We start from the raw sequence: 25,335 nt of genomic DNA, 5'->3' as shown, positions 1-25,335 counted from the left end.
ATGAAGCATTTAACGACGATCACGGAATTATAAACGACCCCCCCCCCCCCCCCCGTTCACCCGCGCATGATCAGTCATAACGTTTAGGACCATGTACAGTTGAACATTTTAATATAGCGTCGATCGGTATCAAACAGCATTTGATAATCTAATATATGCATTTATGCCTATATCTCACGTTCTAGGAATTACTGCAGAAAACGATAAAAACATATTTATACTCTAGACGGTATTTTCGTATGAATGTGTGAATGAAAAAGTAAAACGTTCCTACATCCTGAACGATAGATAATCGATGTTGAATGGGCCATAGTAATGTCAATTTAGCAATACAATTTAAAAAGTTATAGCCCTGCAAAGAAGGTGAACATCTCCATAGACTTACAGTACTGGCAGAGAATGGTATAAGATGCTGAAAGTGCGTGGCAGGGAATGTGTTAAAAGATAAATACAACCGTACAAATCAACAAGCAAGTTTAGTTAAAGCAGGAAATGGACAGTTATTGAAGTGCAAATCTAAAGCGACCAAGAGGAAATAGAAGTACAACGTTTCAGGTCACTTTGCAAGAGAGATTCCACGAGTCTGCCGCGCTAAAGCTAAAATCAAGTATTTCCCAGATCAGTCCTGGCATGAGGTACCTGAAGAACCTGCCAGTCACACATCAATCAGAGCTTGTAAATGACGACAGAGATGCCACAGGGTGCGACACTTTATATCTGTCTTTATAAACACAGCAGAGGCTTGCCTTCAAACAACTCAGAAACAGATGTACCACAGCTACTGCATGAGAAAGGCAAAATCAGATGACTATTTCGATTTAATTACAAGTTCCTACACAAACCTGGCCTAGTTTTGGAAGGCAGTTAACTGAAAGGAAAAAACAAGACCTCCACTTCACTACCCACTCATATTAGTGTTGACGATTGTGTTATTTCTAGCGAGAAGGAGATTTGCCTTGCATTTAATAAACACTGCCATTGCTGGAAACCTGTTTGATAGAGAATATATCAGACTTCTTCCTGTTGATGTTAATGTTGATATAGACACTGACTGTGTGAGTCACACCCCTCAATTCTCCTTTCGTCCCTTTTCACATGAAGAAGTATTAGACACTCTCCAATCCATAGATCCCAAGACCTCTACTGGTGAGGATAATTTGGACTCATTACAGAGCAATTGACACATATTTTTTTATCTTTCTATCTCAACAGGAAGATTTCATAGTGTCTGGAAATCTGCTCATGTGGTCCTGTTGCATACAGTTGGTGTTAGAGATTATTTAAATAATTACCGTCGTATCTCAAAGTTACCTGCTTAGTGAAAGTCTTGGGAGTCTTTAGTGAATAATCAACTTAAGTCCTTTCTCTCAAATCAGTCTGTACTAAGCCCACACCAATCTGGATTCAGAGCCAACCATATTATCAACCATCTCTTTAGTTACTAAAAGAAACACTGTGCTGCCCTCTTTATTGATCTGTCAAAAGGGTTCAATTCTCTGTACAGTTGGCCACTGATAACCTACAACTTTCCTTTATTACCCACCAGGAAGCTCTTATTAAACTTGCATTGGTTATTATTGCTAGTAAAACTAAATTGATACTGTTTTCTAGAGCCCGAAATATTGATTATGATGGTGTACACATGTAAGTGGTTCTAGCATTGACAGAGTCACTGAATATAAATATCTTGTGTGTGGCTTGATGAGAAATTTACATAAAAATTCCATGTGGACAACATTGCCTCCAAGTTGCTGGTATTTGTACATTTTTAAGGCCCTTATTGGTAAGCTACCTCCTTATACTACATCATTATTGGAATGGAATTATGGAACCTATGGAATCCGTTCTAGTGACTGGCTGGTCCTTAATTTAAGGTCCCCGGAGTTTGCTCAGAACAGGGTGGATCTGAATTTTGCTAAGATGCTCCTAGCTCATGGAATGGACTCCAACAGTCCTTAGTTTGAGATTGTCTTCCGTGTTGCATAATTTAAAACCTTGATCTCCAACCTGTGTCAATCATAGTAATAGTCAAAGTTGTACATGTTCTAATTGATTCATTATCCTTACTTGTTGTGTTTTTATGTTGTTTTTGTGTTGCTAATTTCTGCATATGTACACTCAACGTGACAAAATTAAGGAAACCTCTGTTAAATAAAGGTTTGAAATTAAATGAAATAAACTGTTCGTGAGGTGAGTGGGGCTGCATTACTCCCATAGAGTCATCAGGGAAATAAGCCTGTGTGTGTGTGTATGTGTGTATGTGTGTGTGTGTGTGTGTGTGTGTGTGTGTGTGTGTGTGTGTGTGCGTGTGTCAAATGTAGGTGTCCCTCTTTTTCTCTTCAATCTCCAATCACAGAGCGTCCCAGAAGAGTCGACAACCAATTAACCCATCAACACCATTGTTGGGTCCCTGACTGGCATGACAAGTGGCACAGTTCCAACTACATAATGGTCCTTCAGCTCAGAAGTGCAGTAGGATCGCTTCCCTGGAGGGGTGCTGAATGTAGCGGAGTGGTCAGCTCGTCATCAGGAAAACCAAGGACAGACCGGGGACACGGTGTGTCAGTTTCTGTTGTCGGGCCCAGTAGAACTTATCAATGTCAAGGCCGGGAACGCTTCAGGACCATTTCAAAATGGTGATCAGAAGAAGTAGGGGAATGCATTGGACTGTTTTTTTTTTTTTTATAGAGCTTTTATCCAAAGTGCTTTACAACACATGCATCTTACGCAACTTGTGCCTCACATACACAGACGGCGGAGGCGTTAGGGGTTAGGGTGTCTTGCTCAAGGACACTTCGACACGCTGCCAGGAGGAGCCGAAATAGAACTGAATAGAACTAGAACCTTCAGATTACCAGACGGCCAGTCGGCCACTCTACCACCTGAGCCACTGTTGTACAATATAGGCAGAAAGTTATGAGTAGAAATTCAGCATGGATCGTGCAAAGATATATCAACATCTCCATGATCTTCCTGTGAATGCAGATTTGAACCATTTCACATTATCGCCCATCCCTGTCCAGAAGACCGAAAGCCAAATGAATTAACTGAAACTGTAGGCCGGACGAATAATGACCGCCAGGCAACAAAAGGTGAACAAGTTTAACAAGCGGAAAAACTGAACGACATAGATAATGAAAAAGCTCTGGGTAGCCCTGTGTTAGGCTGTTGTTCCTGGTGGGAATCAGTCTCTTGTTCCTGGTGGGAATCAGGCTGTTGCTCCTGGTGGGAATCAGGCTGTTGTTCCTGGTGGGAATCAGGCTGTTGCTCCTGGTGGGAATCAGTCTCTTGTTCCTGGTGGGAATCAGGCTGTTGCTCCTGGTGGGAATCAGGCTGTTGTTCCTGGTGGGAATCAGGCTGTTGCTCCTGGTGGGAATCAGGCTGTTGTTCCTGGTGGGAATCAGGCTGTTGCTCCTGGTGGGAATCAGGCTGTTGCTTGCAGTTGCTCCTGGTGGGAATCAGGCTGTTGCTCCTGTTGGGAATCAGTCTCTTGTTCCTGGTGGGAATCAGGCTGTTGCTCCTGGTGGGAATCAGGCTGTTGCTTGCAGTTGCTCCTGGTGGGAATCAGGCTGTTGTTCCTGGTGGGAATCAGGCTGTTGCTCCTGGTGGGAATCAGTCTCTTGTTCCTGGTGGGAATCAGGCTGTTGCTCCTGGTGGGAATTAGGCTGTTGCTCCTGGTGGGAATCAGGCTGTTGCTCCTGGTGGGAATCAGGCTGTTGCTCCTGGTGGGAATCAGGCTGTTGCTCCTGGTGGGAATCAGGCTGTTGCTCCTGGTGGGAATCAGGCTGTTGCTCCTGGTGAGAATCAGGTCAGTCAGAGTGTGGGTGGTATAGACATCGTTTTCCATTGTATGGCAGTGGGGGGGGGGGGCTTCTTCGAGCAGCAGGAGCACGCACGCACTCGCACCCTAGACCTCCATGACCTGCTAGGCTGAATAAAATCTCCATGTTCACCCTCAGGAATGGAGTCCACTTTAATGGGCTGTGTACTCTGACTTGTATGGTTTCTGTACAGTTCTGCAGGGCGTCAGCGGTGATTGTGAGTGTAACGGTACGTGTATTTGTCCCGAGACTTCACGGTTACAGACGTCACTGTTCTGTACATTCAGCCACGCGAAGAACACATCTAGTTGTGTTGAATTATCCTGGTCATAGTGCCTTTATCGCTACAAGATGGTACTGAATGATCTGAGAACGTGACCCTGGTCATGGGTTGAAGGGCCGAAATCAGAGCGGAACTGCATCCTGAAAAGTGGTGTGGGCGGAGCTCCCGTTTGATTACATCACGGCATAATGTTTGACCTCCGTAATCTACATTATGTGACAGATAAAGATAGCAATCGTTATTACACTAACGTTATACTGTAGGTAAAAATGGCAAACAGAAGTCATCTTTGCGTCTGTTATTATGCTACATGCAACAAGATGCAAAAAAGCTGATCATCATTTTGGAATCATAGTAAAGGACAGCGTTTGGCGGTGATTGTCATGGTGGTGGTGTGTGAGCGCACACCAGTGCTATCCTTATAGAGGAACACCACCCAAATCAATTCCAGTATTGTTATTTCCATGTCCCAGGAAATCTCTCTCTCTCTCTCTCTCTCTCTCTCTCTCTCTCTCTCTCTCTCTCTCTCTCTCTCTCTCTCTCTCTCTCTCTCTCTCTCTCTCTCTCTCTCTCTGGGACCGTCTTAGAGACCTTAGGAATAACATGTATGGATTATTAACGTGGATGTAGTTCTGGAGGCGTCACCAGGGGAGACAACAACACAATGAACCAGCCAGTCAGTCACTGAGGCCACATTCTAATGAACCAGCCGGTCACTCACTGAGGCCACATTCTAATAGAATCAGCCAGTTACTCACTGAAGCCACATTCTAATGAACCAGCCAGTCACTCACTGAAGCCACATTCTAATAGAATCAGCCAGTTACTCACTGAGGCCACATTCTAATGAACCAGCCAGTCACTCACTGAGGCCACATTCTAATGAACCAGCCAGTTACTCACTGAAGCCACATTCTAATGAACCAGCCAGTCAGTCACTGAGGCCACATTCTAATGAACCAGCCAGTTACTCACTGAAGCCACATTCTAATGAACCAGCCAGTCACTCACTGAGGCCACGTTCTAATGAACCAGCCAGTCACTCACTGAAGCCACATTCTAATGAACCAGCCAGTCAGTCACTGAAGCCACATTCTAATAGAATCAGCCAGCCAAGACAGCCAGGTTAAACCACCAGTCACACCCAGGGGTGCGTTGCTGATTTAAAAGCTGGTTGCACTGTGTTTTAATGACGCCACGTGCACGTGCGCTCCCGGGCGCATGCGCATAAATGTTCCCTCGCATACGCACAGACTAAAGACAATGCCTAATTGCCTCTACGAATGGAATGTAACACATTTCATTCACAAGTTAATGTATCTGAGAACGTATTTGAACACACCGGACGACCTGTACTATTGTTATGCAACGTAGCCAGGTGGGTACTTAGCGAGTTGGTGCATCAGTCGAGTGCAGCGCATTCCTGTGTGCACGCGCGTGCACATCCGTGCATGTGCGTGCTTCTGCTCACAGAGCCGGTTGCACGGCTTGCAACCCCGTCCCATGAGCAACGCACCCCTGGTCACACCTCATTCCCGTGACCAAACCGGTTAGACCTCTCTCTCATGAAAAGAAACATGCTGGTTAAAACCCTGAGTGTGTGATTGGATGATGTCAGTGAGTCCGCTAATCTACATTCCTAAGGGAGAGCATTCCAGAGAGCAGAAGCCCTGGCGTCTCTTTTCAACCTGGACCGAGAAACAGCCAGAAGGGACGTGCCCGAGAATCTCAGGCAACTCGTAAAAGGTCAGAAGGTCAATAATATAGCTTGGGGCCAAACCCGGACAAGCCTTGGACGGTAATCAGAAGAATCTTAAAAATGTGTTACATAGCAAACATGCCACCAGAGGAATGAAGGCAGGATCAGGGTTGACGTGTTCTCTGCACTTGGTAGTCGTTAGGCCCTGAGCAGTTAGAGTATTTATAGGTACAGTGGGGAGGGTGTAGAACTACCACACGCCTCCTCCGATACATGTGGAGTCGCCAGCCGCTTCTTTTCACCCGACAGCGAGGAGTTTCACTGGGAGAGAGTAACGCGCACGGAGGTTCATGCTACTGCATCTCCCCGAGACCCCCTCCCTGCTGAACAGGCGCCCCCCACGAGACCGACCAGCAGGAATCGCTATCCCAGTGAAACTCCTGTCAGGTGAAAATAAGCGGCTGGCGACTCCACATGTATCAGAGGAGGCATATGGTAGTCTACACCCTCCCCAGAACGACCAGGAAGGGAATTGGCACAACAACTAAAAAGTACAAAGGACATTTTTTTTTTTTTTTTTTTTTATAATCCAGGGCCATTATTTTGTTCCAGTTCCTTGCGATTAGGGATGTCCCGGTTGGAAATATCAGATATTATGGCATATCTTAATTGATCAGCAGGGCAATTAAATTACCAATAATATCTTACCTACATTAGATAGTTATTTTTTTTACTAACTTTAACATACAGTGCAGCTATATTATCCAGGAAAATACAAATATTGGGGGGGCAAGAAACTTGATTGGGACATTCTTGTGATCTTTTCACAGACCAGGCCAATATAGTGATAGCGATACTGTATATACTGTAGGTCGACCCTAATAATAAATACCTTCCATAAAAACGGTCGGGTCATTCTACAGCAGCAGTTGGAGGAAACCAAGTGAAGTCTCAACTACTGAACAAGGAAACCTGCTCGTCCGTCGCTCTTCCTCTCACACCACTCCTCTTCCTCATTACCCCTCTTCCTCGTCCTTGGAAGATTTATATCACTCTTCCTAGCAGTGCGTCGCTCCGCTGGAGGAATCCGAATTCCATTTAACGGCTCATGAATATTCTGCGTCACAATTTAGTTTTAATTATGATTGCAAAAGAGCTGATATTCTCCATTTCAGTCTATTGACCTCGAAGGGAGAGCCGACAAAGGCCTGGGCTCATCTCTAAATGAAATAGAGCAGAGAGGAGCCCAGAGGAGGGGTCATAGAGAGAGAGAGTGGAGGAGAGGTAGATAGCTAGAGAGGAAAGGGAGAAAGAGAGAGACGGGGGAAGATAGAGAAATAGAGAGGGAGAGAGGGAGTGTGTGTGACAGAAAGAAAGAGACTTGAGAACAAGGATAAAGATACTCTCCCACGCACCATGGAGCCAATGTGTGTGGACTCACTCTCTCACACACACACACGCACGCACGCGCACGCACACGCACACACACACACACACACACACACACACACACACACACACACACACACACACACACACACACACACTTCAAGATGGATCTTGTCGTCTAGCTACGTCTTAATTCTAAGCCGGCGTCTTGTGACGTCAATCAGAGTAAAAATGAAAAGGTTAGTGTCTGAAACAGGATTTGTTCTGATGAAGGTCATTTCAGAGGGAAAGTGCAGCAGACTAATGTGTGAAATAAGGATTGATCCTGAGCATCCTGCAGCTAATTTCTTCTGCTTTAGTTTCTTATCTTCCTGAAGCACACAGCCACCCTGGCCGATGTTACCTAGATCCCCCAGGACTCACAATGGTTGGGGCGGTATGGCCTGGTGTGTGTGTTATCACATTTACCTCGGCGATCAATGAAACTTTCTCCGTGGCTGTAATGTTTGTCTGTCAACATGTGATTGGTTGGTGTACATTCAGTTTAATTAAAAAGGTGCACAAAATGAACCAGCATCTGCACCGGAGGAATGCGTTTACCCAACATATCCATATGGGCAAAATTTGTTTGGTGTCTTTCAAATCGAATTCCTTCATCCCCAACCCACCCCACCCCACCCCTCAGGCCTCAATTCAGTATTTTCCATAAATATAGAGTAATGTATCCTAAAACAAATTGTCCTTGGATCGAGCAAGGAGAAACATTGCCTCACAAATAGAGTAGCCCCCCCCCCTCTGCTTTACAAAATGGAGTCTTTGGCATCAAACAAGCAATAATTTGGCCTTACAAATAGAAAGCCCTTTAGGCCGAACAAATGGTGTATTTGATATTGCATTAATTCAGATCATTACCTGAATTATATCACCTATATCCTATCCTTGTGGCAGCCTGCCGGAAAGGAGCATCTTGCCCGAAACATCCATATGGCCATAAAAGATTAATGTAGTGCTGTGCTGCATGCCTAAGTCCTAATGTAGAGATTATACGTGTGAAATATCACACACACACACACACACACACACACAAAAGAGAGAGAGAGAGAGAGAGAGAGAGAGAGAGAGAGAGAGATAGATAGAGAGAGAAATAGAGAGAGAGAGAGAGAGAGAGAGAGAGAGAGAGAGAGAGAGAGAGAGAGAGAGAGAGAGAGAGAGAGAGAGAGAGAGAGAGAGAGAGAGAGAGAGAGAGAGAGAGAGAGAGAGAGAGAGATAGAGATAGAGAGAGAGAGGGGTGAATGGACCAGGATGTAGGGAAAGAAGGGAATAAAGATGAGGGACATAGATAGAAAAGAGGAAGATAGAGGAGGAAGAGAGAGAGAAAATAGAGAGAGGGGGATGTGGAGAGAGGGAGGAGGGGAGAGAGAGAGAGAGAGAGCGAGCGAGCGAGAGAGAGAGAGAGAGAGAGAGAGCGAGAGAGAGAGAGAGAGAGAGAGAGAGAGAGAGAGCGAGCGAGCAAGCTTCATAATGTACTGTACTGTATATCAGGGGCGCGGCTGTGATGATCCTGAGGAGAAGGCAGCAGGGGTGCAGGAGATTTTCACAGCCTACTAACTACTACAGTAGTTACAGCTGCAGTAGGCGACTTTGGAGAAATTAGCAAGAGTGAGTTTACCTGCCCTGAAGAAATAGAGCGAGCTCTGCATCACTTTTCAAGTGCATGCACACGCAACAAAGGTTTTCCACAGACTCCCAGAGGCACCAGCAGCTATGAAATACATTTTTCAAAATAAATAATGAAAAGTATTTCCCAGCCTCTGATCGGCAGTTGGTTTTGCACATTGTGTGCCACTTGGCAGGCCAAACATGTCTGATTGGCCAAAAAACAACAGCTCCCTGCATCAGTAACCAATCAGATGTTTTTGGCCTGCCACGTAGTGATTAAAATCTTTGTTAGTCGTGCTTGAAAAGTGATGCAGAGCTTTCTCTATTTAAGTTGGGCAGGTAAACGCAGAAGCTGCCTACTGCAAGTGTCATACAAAACATACATCAACTTCTGAAAATTATTATTCAATTATATATTGTTTTCTAATTCAGCTCCACCAACAAATATAGCTCAAAACAGTGATACACTTAAAAGTTTCAGAGCTGTAATGCCTATCAGCCAATTGTGTATTGGAAATACATTTACATATAGTAATTTAGCGGACACTCCAAATCGACTTACAAATTGTGTACAACAAAGCCAGCAAGGGATACACCTCTGGCGGTCAAGGGTAAGTGGTGTTGTTCATATAACAGTGCCAAACTCCAGTGCTTTGCTTGGACTGTGGTGTACTATAGTAGTATATACATAGTAGTACAGTATATTGCATAGTAGTATAGACACTACGAAAGGTTTGCCTTTTTTTTTTTTTGAATAAATTATATTCCAACATACAAAATCACAATAATGTTACAAAACTATGATCATGATTTTCTGATGAACTATTATGAATTATTTATTGCATGGTCTTTTTTCACAGTTTCCCCACACTAGACTTATTTTGTTGCAACCCACCACAACAGCAGATGGGTCAACCACAGAGTTCTGAAACAAACAATATGAACAGTGCGTCCTGCGTTTCATCCACTCTGAACTTTCAGAAAAATACTAATCATGTGAAAAAACTGAACCTGAATGGCTCGACTTTGCAATCGACCTTTTGACCATATGACCATTTTTCAAGTTTGGTAGGAATGGGACAGAGCTTTCACATGTAACAAATCACTTCCTGTTTATTTTATTTTTTATTATAAAACATGTTTTGGGTGGGATCTGGTGGTCATATGGATTGGCCTATTCATTATCGAAATGACAATTTACTGTCTAAATTACGTACATTTATGAAATGATGCTTCATGACTGTATGAATAACAGGTGGGGATAAATACTAATTTGAAGAGTGAAAGTTTGGCCTGATGGTGTCACTAGAGGAAAGGTCATGGGGTCACCAAAATCAAAAGGGTTTATGAATGGGCACCACACATTTGAAAAGATTAGAATGAAAGCTATTGGAGTTATTGCCTTCACATAATAGGATCTGCCGTGGCAAAGGGCGGCTACGTGGCATAGTGGGCAAGGCGCTCGCCACGAAATCTGGAGATGCTGGGCTTGCCTGTTCGAGCCCAGCGCTCCACATTTGCTTTCAGTTTAGCTGGTCGTCCGTACTAATACACATTGGCCGTATTAGGGGGTGGGAAACTGATGGGTGGGGATCGGGCGTTGTGGACAGCGACTCCTACAGGTCGGTTGGTGCGCCTGCGCAGTAGAATCAGGAAGTGTCGGGGGCAGTGTGAGCCTCCCACGCGTTACTCCTCGCCACTGAGAGATCGAGCTGCGCAGGTGAAAAGATGCGACTGCTGTTACCTCAAGTACCGGAGGGGACTTGTGCTATGTATGACTTAGTCAACATTGCAGCCGGCTTGTGGGAGGCAAGAAACAGCGTCCGTGACAGGGGAGGGTTGAATTGGATGATACAAAATTGGGATGGGAGAAAAATATAGAAAATGGGAGAAAAAGTGGATAAAAAAAAAAGGGATCTGCCGTGGCAGAATGGGCATGTACATTTACATTTAGTAATTTAGCAGACGCTTTTATCCAAAATTCTGAACGACAAGTCATCAGGAAGGGCACAAATCTATCAGCTGAGTAACAATGTTCATCAAAGTGTAAAATGCTACAGTGTAGGTTAGTATATTAGGACAAGTGCATGACAATAAGGTTAGTTAACACATTAACTGCCACGCTTATATCCATCAATGTATGATCACTGCCACAGTCTAAGCCTATGGAGATGTTCACCTTCTTTGCAGGGCTATAACTTTTTAAATTGTATTGCTAAATTGACATTACTATGGCCCATTCAACATCGATTATCTATCGTTCAGGATGTAGGAACGTTATACCTTTTCATTCATATATTCATACGAAAATACCGTCTAGAATATAAGTATGTTTTTATCGTTTTCTGCAGTAATTCCTAGAACGCTAGTTATAGGCCTAAACGCATAGTATAGATTATCGATTGCAGTTTATTCGCGATAGACGCTATATAAAAAAATCCAACTGAATACGATCCTAAACGTTATGACTCATCATGCGCGGATGAAAGGGGGGGGGGGGTCGTTTATAATTCCGTGATCGTCAGTAAATGCTTTATGTAGTATGGGTGATATATTGATCAGGTTTGCATTGAAAAGAATAAACCATCAAGCTGAAAGTAATGTTACTGTCCTCTTACCGTTCGCCGATGAGACTGGAGGAAAAAGATCCCACTTATTTGACGTCGATCGACTAGATCCATTTCCGGCTTGTATGGCGCAATAAACGCCCAAATCATATAGATTATTGAGTTATGGCAGCGATCCATATACACGGATGTGTGTCTAGAGCCCGCAACAATATGTGACTGCTGGACGGAATTCCCAGATGCACCGAGATCACCAGACCTCAGTAATAGTAGCCTATGCCTGTGGCAATGGCTAATGGGGATCCGAATAAACTAAACCAGAGATCCATTTCCGGTAGTAACTCGCCCGAACATCCACCAGGTGGCGGTATAGAAGCGTTGCACGGTTGTGCCGAGTCCCACTGTCTTAGCCGAGGCTGGGTGAGGGAATTATGAATACCATGGCGAAAAAATGAAATATGATCTCAATAACGTTGTATGCCGTGGATTGGCGGAATTCGCATGATCAGCAAACCCGTCGTAAGCCGTTTATGGCGGTGGATGTGTTAAGGTTAGTTATTATTTTTTTTCCAGATAACGGTTGAAGAAGTGCGTCTTTAGTCGAGGGCGAAAGATTGGACGGGTTTCGGCTGTCCTAACTGTGGTGGGCAGTTCGTTCCACCATTGTGGGGCAAGGACTGAGAATAGGTGGCTTCTCTTTGATGACCCTCCCGGAGCTCGGATAGGAGTGGGTCTGAGACGGCCAGAAGATGCAGAGCGTAGGGGTCTTGAGGGTGTGTAGTTAGAGACCATTGACCGGGAGCGGTTCCCTTTGCCGCACGGTATGCTAGGTCGAGGGCCTTGAAGCGGATTTGTGTGGCAATGGGGAGCCAGTGCAGGTCCCTAAGAAGTGGGGTGACATGGGCCGACTTCGGTAGGTTTGAGATCAGGCGGGCCGCTGCGTTCTGAATGAGTTGAAGAGGCTTGTTGGCAGTGGCTGGATATTTTACTACTATCCCTGATATTGTCGCCCGGATAGATACAAATGCTATTTCCTATGTTACACAATCTGAAAACCTGTTTAAGTTTGTCCGAGGGAAGCAACATTTGTGATCGGAGGATCAAGAAAAGAGAGCATAGGTAAATTTCACTCCTGAGGTTTCTTCCCTTCTTCGTCCAGTTAATGTTCTTGTGAGAGTTGTTCCTCATCTTAATTGAGGGTCAGGGGGGCAGGGAGGTGTGAGGCACTGAGACATGTGACTTGACCGTGGGGAACCTGAGAAGCTTTGGGGAGCTTCAGTTCCTACTCCTCTACGGTTACTTACTCGAACGGCTCACTGGGGTCTTCCTGCTGCAGCTCCGGGGGAATGGGGATGCGCTTGTAGTACATCTCCCAGTCAAAAGCCCCTCGCATGGCGTCCCCCGCCTGGGTCTCGTAGCCAAAGTTGTCGTGGTCGATCACATCGATCATCGGACACACAATGGACTTCCGGTTCTGGGCGATGCGGTCTGAGAGAGAGTGAGAGAGTGAGAGAGTGATAGAGAGAGAGAGAGAGAGAGAGAGAGAGAGAGAGAGAGAGAGGAGAGAGAGTGAGTGAGTGAGTGAGTGAGTGAGTGAGTGAGTGAGTGAGTGAGAGAGAGAAAAGATAATAAGAAATAAAAGAGAGACAGAGGGGGGCCAATAGAGAGATAATGAGAGAAATAGAGAGAAAGGGACCAATAGAGAGAGAAAGAGAGAGAAAGTGACCAAGAGAGAGAGACAGAAAAAATTGAAAGATTAGAGAGAAATATAAAGAGGGAGAGAGAGAAAAAAGAGAGAAAAAGAGAAAGAGAAAGAGAGAGAAGAAAATATATCATTAGTCAAATAGTCATTACATGGTTAATATGGACCAGTTGGCACTGATGAAAAATAAACTGGTGATCAGTTGAATGTTTTAATTTCCTGTCTTCTTCTTCTAAAAATCGTATCACTTTCACAGAAATGATTATAAATACAATGAATATAAAAAGAAAGAAATAAGAAAGCATCGACTGAAACCACTGGGAATACATGAGGCGTCATGCAATATACAGCGGATGAAAAAAAGATAAGAAAAAGGAACATTTGAGATGAAATAGTATGTGTGAGTGTGTGTGTGTGTGTGTGTGTCCCTCAGCCGGCAACACAGGTAGAAGAAGGAGAATGGGAAGGTGATGACTTCTAGTTATCGGTGTGAGAGTGTGTGTGTGTGTGTGTGTGTGTGTGTGCGTGTGTGTGTGTGTGTGTGTGTGCATGTGTGTGTGCGTGTGTCTCACCTAGCAGCGGAGGCAGCCAGTTGACGTTGGCCTCACAGTGGGAGTCCAGGAAGGTAATGACTTCCCCCTTGGCTGCCGCGGCTCCCAGCAGGCGAGTCCTGATCAGCCCCTCTCTCTTCTTGGTCCTCATGATGCGCACCTTGGGCAAGCGCACCATGTACTCCTCTAAAGACGTCTTCAGGTGCTCTGCACAGTGAGAGAGAAGAAAATAAAAAAAAGGGGGGGGGGGGGGGATATTTGAAGATGTATTTTATTGTCAATTTACACAAGGCCTAGTTACAAATACCACACATACAGAGTCATATAATACCCATTCTGCAATCTGTTAATAAAATGTTCAATCAATCAATCAATCAATCGTCTAACTACTATGGTACTATTCGTATTCTACAACCTATCTTGCTAATATATACATATATATATATATATATATTAGGGGTGAAAAGGTAAACATATCCGTACCAAACCCGTTTCAGTGCTGGACCTAAGGTTCAGTATGGCTGTGTACCGAACAAATACAACGGTACGTTAACCACTAACAAACAGAACCTTTTTTTGCGTGCAGAATTTTATTCAAAACTCGATTATTAATTTCAATATATAATATTCGTCGACAGCCCTACAAGTACAATTAGTTACTGCACACATCACCCAAACGTTCCCCCGAAAACCCGCACCGAACCGTGACTACAAAACCGAGGTACGTACCTAACCGTGGTTTTTGTGTACCGTTACACCCCTAATATATATATATATACTAGTTGTCTATACTACTATGCACTCAGTGTAACACTCTCGTTAGTCTATTTGACAAACAATGCCGCTGACCCTTAGCTGCCAGAGATGTACCCCTCCTGATGACTTGTTGTTCACAAATGCTTTGGCTAAAAGTGCCAGCTAAATGACTACATTGTAAATTTGTTAAATTGTAGTTGTTTTCCTAAACACATTTAGGCGAGACCTTTACTCTTCTGTTCAGTGTGGTAAGTGCCATTGCTTCCTCTCAAGGCAAATAAGGGAATAATTCTCCCTGTATCACTGTCTCCTACCAAGAGCAGGACAAATAAGGGTCAAAAGGACCTATTCTGCTGAACCAAACAAAACACAAGCTGTGGCCATGTGTTTGATGCTTGTACAATTCCCTCGAGGCCTCTATCTACGTCACAAACCACATGCAGGGGAAACAGTTCACTTTCACTTGTCCTTTGACCATTTCTGCCTGTCATGCACAAAGTAAAACTTGCAAAACAAAAAATGCTAATTTACTAAAGGTAGATAGGAAAGAAAGAAAGAAAAGACAGATAGACAGACAGACCAAAATGTCCATTTTCTACACATCAATTCTCCATCGTTTCCTCATAGCTGCCTCCAAAGGAAATCAATCGACTTCTAAGAAGAGTTTATAAATCGTTCTGCTCCGACGTCAAGTCAGTTCTGACAGGTCAATAAAAGCTCAGTGAGAGATAGGGTTGTTTTGTCATACCCTGCTCTCTGTGGCTTGTTTGCTTACGGTCAGTCGGTTTTCATTCCGTTTCCAAACCTGAGAAATCAGGAAATGCTCAACTTCCTAGGTATGTCGGGCTGAACCACACAGGAGGGTCACATTAGTCTGCTTACGTGAAGGACATTGTATTGTTTGGAAGATATTGCAGCCTGACCATACAATCCTTTTGTCTCATCTTTATTTACCAAGGGTAATTTCGCTGAATGCACGCTCTTCACGCCCTGCTTCACACTCACAGTCGCCATTCACACCTGGGAGCTGTCCGGTACAATCACAGGCCATGTCCAGACTGATTTTGGTCGTTTTAGGCAAAGTATTTGACCGTTTGCATCGTTCTGCCACACGGAACTGCGTTCTGGCAGCCTGAAGACGGTACTTTTTGATACCAGCCCCCAGAGTGCGCAACTCTGAAGACGCCTGAGACGCCCCCCCATTGCCTCACCATATTTACAAGTGATACGCGGCTTCTCCTGAACCGATGACGCGAGGCGCACACACATGCATGCTCACACATGCACTGTGCTCTCTGTCTGAAGCGGAGCGGGGCTCTGCTGTGCTTACACTTGATGCAATACACGATACTAACTAGAGATTAGCGTCACATAGCTGGCCTTTTTCTGAAAACCCAAGCACATATTGTTCCATAGCATACGCCTTCAGTTGATCATGACTAGAGCTGCCGCGGTATTGCTGTTTTCCTTACCGCACAAATTTGCAAAATATTTCCTACCGCGCGGTTATTACCGCACGCACACAAAAAATTTAAAAAAAAAAGTTTGAATGCATTTTTTTTTAGTAGTAGTCTACTCTTTATAGCATATAGCCTGCCTCTAGTCTAAATGTCTATCTTTAGAGGATGACTTTGCAGCATGAATATTGTTTGGGATTCGGCAAGCACGCATTAGTTATTGAAAGTGAAACTCTGGTCGTGCGCAGTTCACTCGGTGTCGCGGGCAGGGCTGGTTACCCCCCCGACCCTTTCTTATTATTATTACTATAAAGTTACTACTTTATAATAAAGGCATTCGTTTTGTGGCATTAACATTATATAGTTATACGTTCAATAACATCAGCGTATTTACCGGACGATAGCAAGGCAAGCAATACTCTATTCATATCTCAGTTCCTTTCTTTGCTCAGAGCGTGCTGAGTTGTCCCATTCTGCGGTCTGTTAACACTTTGGGTGCCGGGAAACGCTTTACAGCGTCTTTCCCGGCCATGCTCAAGGTGCCGAGGACGCTGTACAGCGTCTTTGATCTGTTTACATCTTTTTTCGATTTTCCCCGTCTGAACTTCACCGCCGAGCTTTTGGAAGAAAATTTTAACCGGAAACTGCATTTCCTCTCAAATTTCACTAGGTGGCAGTGTCCCCCTATTTTCTAACACTATCACAATAGGGGGAATATTGTACCCCACAATGAATCTGGCATTTGATTGGCCAGCATACCTGGCCAATGTAACCACAGGTATAAAACGTTAGCGCGATCCCAGAATCTACGAGGTTTTGGAGGAGAGAGAGAGAGAGAGATAGATAGAGCGATAGAGAGAGAGAGAGAGAGATTGAGAGAGAGATTTGAATTGAGATCAGCCTATAGTCTATATTTATAGTGTTATACAGTATAGTGGTAGTATCAGACTAATTGTAAGGTTTCAGCTGTGCTTTAGAAAGTACTTAGTCGTGCTAAGTAGTAGTACTATTCGAGGGATTAGTGTGTAGTCTAGGTAGTATATTTCAGTAGTAGTAATAGTAGTTTGATCAGTTAGTAGTTTCATTTAGATCAGTATGAAGAGACGTAGTGTAGGAAAGCGAGGGGACAATCCGGCGGCGGGTCGCTTTGTTCAGACGAAGCTGGCGTTTGGACCCGCGGTTGTTCAAGCAGCAGCAGCACCAACAGCACCAACGTCTTTGGTAGCTCCGATCGGAGAGAGCCGTGAGACCGTTGCTGGGCCCAGTAACGCGTCTCTCCCCGGGACCGGGAGCGGCTCTACCCGACGCAGTTCGAGGAAGAGGAAGGCTGCCGCTGTGGTCATAGCTTCTTCATGCGAGTCAGGGGACAGCGATTCGACCGCCCACGAATCTGATGGGAGCGCCGATTGGGAACCACCAGGTAATTACACGGTCTTATATATATATATATATATATGTGTGTGTGTGAAACGTGTATTTGATGATTTACATACTGTGACTATGTAACGTTAGTTCGACAAACCAACGGCGATATGCATGTGATTGTGTGTGTGTGTGAAACGTGTATTTGATGATTTACATACTGTGACTGTCTATGTAACGTTAGTTCGACAAACCAACGCCGGCGATATGCATGTGATTGTGTGTGTGTGAAACGTGTATTTGATGATTTACCTACCGCTTATTCTGTGACTATGTAACGTTAGTTTGCCAAACCTAACGCTGATATGCATTTATTATATTCTAGCTCCGGAATCATCTGACGATGATCTCGGCTTGGGTCGGAGGTATGAGTCTGATTCATCGCACGATTCAGACGTGGGAGTCGGACACGGTGGTGGTCGACGGGGCAACGGTACGTCATGTTTACTAATGCAATGTGAATATTGTTTTGTGCATGTTCAAATCGATAGTTGAATGATATAGGATATAGTAGGGATGTAGAGTACAGGCCACGCGACCATGTGCTACAGTTAGGTTGTCTTGTGTGCGTGTGTGTGTGTGTGTGTGTGCATGTGCACGCCCTTTGAAGTGGCTCTTTGAAGTGTGTAGCTATCATGTAAGTGATAATAGTTGCATGCTGGGCATGATACGACGTGGTGGTGGTGGTCGACGTGGTAATTGGTATGTTGCAATGTGAATATTGTTTTGTGCATGTTCAAATCAATAGTTGAATGATATAGGATATAGTAGGCATGCAGTACAGGCCACGCTACCATGTGCTACAGTTAGGTTGTCTTGTGTGCGTGTGTGTGTGTGTGTGTGCATGTGCACGCCCTTTGAAGTGGCTCTTTGAAGTGTGTAGCTATCATGTAAGTGATAATAGTTGCATGCTGGGCATGATACGACGTGGTGGTGGTGGTCGACGTGGTAATTGGTATGTTGCAATGTGAATATTGTTTTGTGCATGTTCAAATCGATAGTTGAATGATATAGGATATAGTAGGCATGCAGTACAGGCCACGCTACCATGTGCTACAGTTAGGTTGTCTTGTGTGCGTGTGTGTGTGTGTGTGTGCATGTGCACGCCCTTTGAAGTGGCTCTTTGAAGTGTGTAGCTATCATGTAAGTGATAATAGTTGCATGCTGGGCATGATACGACGTGGTGGTGGTGGTCGACGTGGTAATTGGTATGTTGCAATGTGAATATTGTTTTGTGCATGTTCAAATCAAGATATAGTAGGCATGTACAGGCCACTACATTTAGTTACATGGATGTGTGTGTGTGTGTGTGTGTAGATGCCTCACCCCATGCCATTTGATGTGTGTGTGTATGTGTGTGTGTGTGTGTGCAGTGTGTGTACACACACACACACACAAGATCAAAAGACATGCATCCTCTCCAACACCTTTGAACTTCGCAGTACATGGTGAGGCCTCTATATGCAAATTCCATTGATTACAGCACACACATACACAATGGCATGGACACATGGCGAGGCCTATATTTAAATGCATGGTTGTGTAGCATATGTAAAATTCCATTGATTACAACACACACACATGTACATGCTTTGATGGCCGCTGATTTATTTTGTGTTCACACAGCAGAACACTCCGAAACCGAATCCGGGGCCAATACACCAACATGCTTGGGTATGTACTAACTACATTTATGTATGTGTAAATGTATTACTATTGTGTTTTGTGAGACTTACTTACTGAATGAATTTAATCCAATTCAGATTCTGGCGCAGACCCTGCAGATAGTGACGCTGAGACTGGCAACGACATAGGATCACATTCTACTCCTGCAGGTAATTGTACATGGTGGTGACTGGCTGCTGCTAGAGCCTGGGCCTGGTGGTAGCTGGCTGCTGCTAGAGCCTGGGCCTGGTGGTGACTGGCTGCTGCTAGAGCCTGGGCCTGGTGGTGACTGGCTGCTGCAGGGCCTGGGCCTGGTGGTGACTGGCTGCTGCAGGGCCTGGGCCTGGTGGTGACTGGCTGCTGCAGGGCCTGGTCTGGTGGTGATGGTGGTAAATACAATGACAATGCGTTGCCCTAGTGTAATGTATTACATCATGTGATTCTAGAACTGGATGCTAGTCTGGACATGCCGGAACCTGTTGCAGGGCGGAAACGCACATCTAAGAGCGGTAAGTTGGCCTCACTCTGCACACCACTTCCAGCTCTGACCTCTGACCCCCACACCACGTCCAGCTCTGACATCTGAACCCCACACACACTCACTCATTCACTCACACAGTTTGTAACTACGTGGCATATGAATGTCTACAGTAGGGGTGTTATAGTATATTTGTATAATTGACAGGTCGTGGAGGAGCGAAGAGCAGGGCTGCGATCCGTCAGGAAGAGGAGAATGCCTGGTCTCGTGAGGGCTGGGTGCCTCAAAGGATCCCCTTCACAGCCCAACCGGGGTTGCTCCAGGACGCCAAGGCACTCAGATCTTACCGGCCTGCGAAATGGATGGATCTGTTCCTGACAGATGCTTTTCTGAACTCTATTGTTGCCCAGTCCAACCTCTACGCTGAGCAGTCCATTGCCCGGCTGGACCCCACGCTAACCAGTAGCAGGGCACTGCTTTGGAAGCCCCTCACATTGAAGGAGCTGAAGAAGTTCCTCGGACTCCATTTCCTTAGCAGTGTCCTGCGGAAGCCTCGCGTGGACCAGATGTGGACCACTGACGACATGATGTACACACCGTACTACTCTGATACCATGCCACGCAACAGGTTCCAATTGATCTGGCGATTCCTCCACTTTGCGGACAATACTTCCCTGGAGGTTAGAGACAAATTGTGCAAAGTACGCCCTGTAGTCGACCATGTAAACACGAGGTGCAAGGAGCTGTACCAGCCTGAACGCGAGCTCGCCATTGACGAGGGGGTGATGGCATGGCGAGGCCGCCTGACCTTCCGGGTCTACAACCCCAACAAGCCCACCCGCTATGGCATCAAGTCCTACTTCCTGTGCGAATCACGCACAGGATATTGCTTTTCATTTAAGCCATATTGTCGGGAAGGCTCGATCCTGGGGGACACGGTCGTCGGTCTGCTTGGACGTCTGTCTGGGGCCGGCTATACGCTCTACATGGACAACTTCTACAACTCGGTACGTATGTCAGCCAGGCTCCGACAGTTGAGGACCGACGTCTGTGGTACCCTCAGGAAGCACCGGGGCGAGCCAGCCATCATCAAGAACATTACCAAACGTGACATCGGTGTGGGGGAGCGCATTGCGGTCAACAACAAGGAGGTCCTGATCGTGGCATGGCGCGATAAGAGAATCGTGAAGACCATCAGCAGCTTCCACGAGGACACTATGGAAAAGGCGATGGTGTGGAAGAAGCAGAAGAAGGGCAAAGCGCTGAGGGTGGAGATGCTCAAGCCAACATCAATCCTGGAGTACAATAAATTCATGAACGGCGTCGATCAGCTGGATCAAAATATATCGTACTATCCGGTTACACGTAAGACTGGAAAGTGGACCAAAAAGTTTGTGATGTATCTGATCCAAATATGTATCTTCAACGCGTTTGTCTTGTACAAAAAAAAGCACCCACAAGGGCATTACTCCAACCTCTTCCGGTTCACCAGGGCTGTGGCGCGGACCTACACAGACGGTAAGGAGAAGAAGATTCCTGGGGTGACAGCGGAGATGGAGGCGGAGGCGGAGGCAGGGGAGGAGGCAGGGGAGGAGGCAGGGGGTGGGGATGAGGAGGAGGCAGGGGCTGAGCAGGTGGGGCGTGTCGACCCTAGGGCCCCACTGGGGGACCCGCAGAGCAGATTAGTGGGTGGCTTTGTGAAGCATGTAATGGTTGCATACAAAGCCACCCCGAAGAGAAAGCTACCGTGTAGGAAATGTCGTGTCTGCAGTAGGCGTGGCATCAGGAGTGAGACCAGATATTTTTGCACATCGTGCAAAGTCCCCCTGCATCGTGACAAATGCTTCGCTCTGTACCACACAAAGAGGGATTTCTCTAAATAGTTTCTTTATTAGTTGTCATACAGAAGTACAGACTACTTCTAAATAATCCGGCACACAGAAGTACAGATTACTTCTAAATAATCCATCATTGTGTGATACAGACAGAACCATGTGTACCGGTACATAGTATAGCTAGCTGAGTGTAGTATAGTATAGTGTAGTATAGTATAGTATAGTATATTGTAGTATAGTATAGTATAGTATAGTGTATGGGTAGTTGCACTGTTTTCTGTACAAGACAAATGCGTTGAACACATGTATTTGGGCCACGGTTGTCGATATTGCATAGGCATGTTTGGACCACTTGCAGATGAGACGTTATGTTAGCGATCTAGCTGTATCGACTCCATTCATAATTTGCATTGTGTGTGTATATAGTTTTTTTTTATTTATCTTTTTCCCCCCTCATTTTTACCGTTTGCACAGAACCAATGGTTGCTGACAGTCACCCAGTTTAAAAAAGTATATACTGTAGGTAACATACCACACTTTTCTAATGCAGTCCATTGGCCTATTATTTATATACTTTGGAAGCATGTATTGGATATTTTTTGGTCCACAGATCATCTGGCGCTTCATCCATTTATCAATGGACAATGCAGTCATCGATGCGAGAGACCAAGTAAGATATGCCCTGTAGTTCATGTGACGTGAATGTTACCAGCAAACTTCTAAATGCACTGAAACAATGGTTGGTTATCCTCCAGTGTTCACTTTTTATAAGGTATTGTCTTTGTAAATTACCATAATCCTATACTGTGAATGTTACCAACAAACTCCTAAATGCACTGACACAATGGTTGGTTATCATCAGCCAGTGTTCACTTTTTATAAGGTATTGTCTTGGTAAATTACCATAATCCTATACTGTGAATGTTACCAACAAACTCCTAAATGCACTGAAACAATGGTTGGTTATCATCACAGTGTTCACTTTTTATAAGGTATTGTCTTGGTAAATTACCATAATCCTATACTGTGAATGTTACCAACAAACTCCTAAATGCACTGAAACAATGGTTGGTTATCATCACAGTGTTCACTTTTTATAAGGTATTGTCTTGGTAAATTACCATAATCCTATACTGTGAATGTTACCAACAAACTCCTAAATGCACTGAAACAATGGTTGGTTATCATCACAGTGTTCACTTTTTATAAGGTATTGTCTTGGTAAATTACCATAATCCTATACTGTGAATGTTACCAACAAACTCCTAAATGCACTGAAACAATGGTTGATTATCCTCCAGTGTTCACTTTTTATAAGGTATTGTCTTGGTAAATTACCATAATCCTATACTGTGAATGTTACCAACAAACTCCTAAATGCACTGAAACAATGGTTGATTATCCTCCAGTGTTCACTTTTTATAAGGTATTGTCTTGGTAAATTACCATAATCCTATACTGTGAATGTTACCAACAAACTCCTAAATGCACTGAAACAATGGTTGGTTATCCTCCAGTGTTCACTTTTTATAAGGTATTGTCTTTGTAAATTACCATAATCCTATACTGTGAATGTTACCAACAAACTCCTAAATGCACTGACACAATGGTTGGTTATCATCAGCCAGTGTTCACTTTTTATAAGGTATTGTCTTGGTAAATTACCATAATCCTATACTGTGAATGTTACCAACAAACTCCTAAATGCACTGAAACAATGGTTGATTATCCTCCAGTGTTCACTTTTTATAAGGTATTGTATTGGTAAATTACCATAATCCTATACTGTGAATGTTACCAACAAACTCCTAAATGCACTGAAACAATGGTTGATTATCCTCCAGTGTTCACTTTTTATAAGGTATTGTCTTGGTAAATTACCATAATCCTATACTGTGAATGTTACCAACAAACTCCTAAATGCACTGAAACAATGGTTGATTATCCTCCAGTGTTCACTTTTTATAAGGTATTGTCTTGGTAAATTACCATAATCCTATACTGTGAATGTTACCAACAAACTCCTAAATGCACTGAAACAATGGTTGGTTATCATCACAGTGTTCACTTTTTATAAGGTATTGTCTTGGTAAATTACCATAATCCTATACTGTGAATGTTACCAACAAACTCCTAAATGCACTGAAACAATGGTTGATTATCCTCCAGTGTTCACTTTTTATAAGGTATTGTATTGGTAAATTACCATAATCCTATACTGTGAATGTTACCAACAAACTCCTAAATGCACTGAAACAATGGTTGATTATCCTCCAGTGTTCACTTTTTATAAGGTATTGTCTTGGTAAATTACCATAATCCTATACTGTGAATGTTACCAGCATATAATGCACAGCAACAATGGTTGGTACTGATGACTTGTCACCCAGTTTATTGAACATATTTTACAATAAAAATGTTCATGGCATCAAAGTTTCAAGTTTTTTGCATTGTAAAGTATTCTGTATTTTATAATAATGTTGTCTGGACCTACACCAGTAGTTATAAAACTTACTTGTTCATTAGCGCCAGGCATATCAATCAAATGACCAACAAAGTAATCAATCAATCAAACAAATCAATCTATGAATCAAACTATCAACAAAACAATCAAACATTCTATCAAGCAAATGACCAACAAAGTAATCAATCAAACAAATCAATCTATGAATCAAACTATCAACAAAACAATCAAACATTCTATCAATCAAATGACCAACAAAGTAATCAATCAATCAAACCAATCAATCTATGAATCAAACTATCAACAAAACAATAAAACATTCTATCAAGCAAATTACCAACAAAACAATCAAACATTCTATCAATCAAATGACCAACAAAGTAATCAATCAATCAAACAAATCAATCTATGAATCAAACTATCAACAAAACAATCAAACATTCTATCAATCAAATGACCAACAAAGTAATCAATCAATCAAACCAATCAATCTATGAATCAAACTATCAACAAAACAATCAAACATTCTATCAATCAAATGACCAACAAAGTAATCAATCAATCAAACCAATCAATCTATGAATCAAACTATCAACAAAACAATCAAACATTCTATCAAGCAAACTATCAACAAAACAATCAAACATTCTATCAATCAAATGACCAACAAAGTAATCAATCAATCAAACAAATCAATCTATGAATCAAACTATCAACAAAACAATCAAACATTCTATCAATCAAATGACCAACAAAGTAATCAATCAATCAAACCAATCAATCTATGAATCAAACTATCAACAAAACAATCAAACATTCTATCAAGCAAATTACCAACAAAGTAATCAATCAATCAAACAAATCAATCTATGAATCAAACTATCAACAAAACAATCAAACATTCTATCAAGCAAACTATCAACAAAACAATCAAACATTCTATCAATCAAATGACCAACAAAGTAATCAATCAATCAAACAAATCAATCTATGAATCAAACTATCAACAAAACAATCAAACATTCTATCAATCAAATGACCAACAAAGTAATCAATCAATCAAACAAATCAATCTATGAATCAAACTATCAACAAAACAATCAAACATTCTATCAATCAAATGACCAACAAAGTAATCAATCAATCAAACAAATCAATCTATGAATCAAACTATCAACAAAACAATAAAACATTCTATCAATCAAACCAATAAAACAATCTGTCAAACAATCAATCAATCAAACCATCCATCCATCCATCCCAGTCTAAATTGCTTTATAACACGTTCAGTACCTATTATCACCCCGCCGGCACACCTTTCATAAAAGTGCCTGTAACTTCTGTTCTAAATAATTTACCTCCACTTTTATCTTTTGTTGACGTTTTTTAACTTGTAATTGTGAACGAACGAAGACATGCAGAAACAAACGGTTTTTTGCATTGTGTACATCAACTTGTCGTCTTCAAATGAGCCCAACCATTTCCCCATAGTTATAATATAAAATATAGAAATAGCTCCGCTAAGATCATGAGATATGCTAGAATCGTCCAGGAATCCTGGCAACCCACAGTCATTTTCCGGATTTT

General features: G+C 43.4%; 1 protein-coding gene across 1 annotated transcript in view; it reads right to left on the bottom strand.

Annotated features, from left to right (window-relative positions):
* galnt10 (UDP-N-acetyl-alpha-D-galactosamine:polypeptide N-acetylgalactosaminyltransferase 10 (GalNAc-T10)) overlaps positions 1-25,335 on the bottom strand; it is a 254,013-nt gene that overhangs the window by 61,813 nt on the left and 166,865 nt on the right. Inside the window, exons 5-6 of the mRNA XM_084320169.1 lie at positions 13,693-13,878; positions 12,723-12,906 (exon numbers count right to left, since the gene is read on the bottom strand). Coding sequence (XP_084176295.1) covers positions 12,723-12,906; positions 13,693-13,878 — 370 coding nt within the window. The remainder of the gene's footprint in view (positions 1-12,722; positions 12,907-13,692; positions 13,879-25,335) is intronic.

This window comes from Notolepis coatsorum (assembly GCF_963971535.1).
Source record: "Notolepis coatsorum genome assembly, chromosome: 8".
NCBI lineage: Eukaryota > Metazoa > Chordata > Actinopteri > Aulopiformes > Paralepididae > Notolepis > Notolepis coatsorum.
This window is presented reverse-complemented; position numbering and strand designations above follow the sequence as displayed.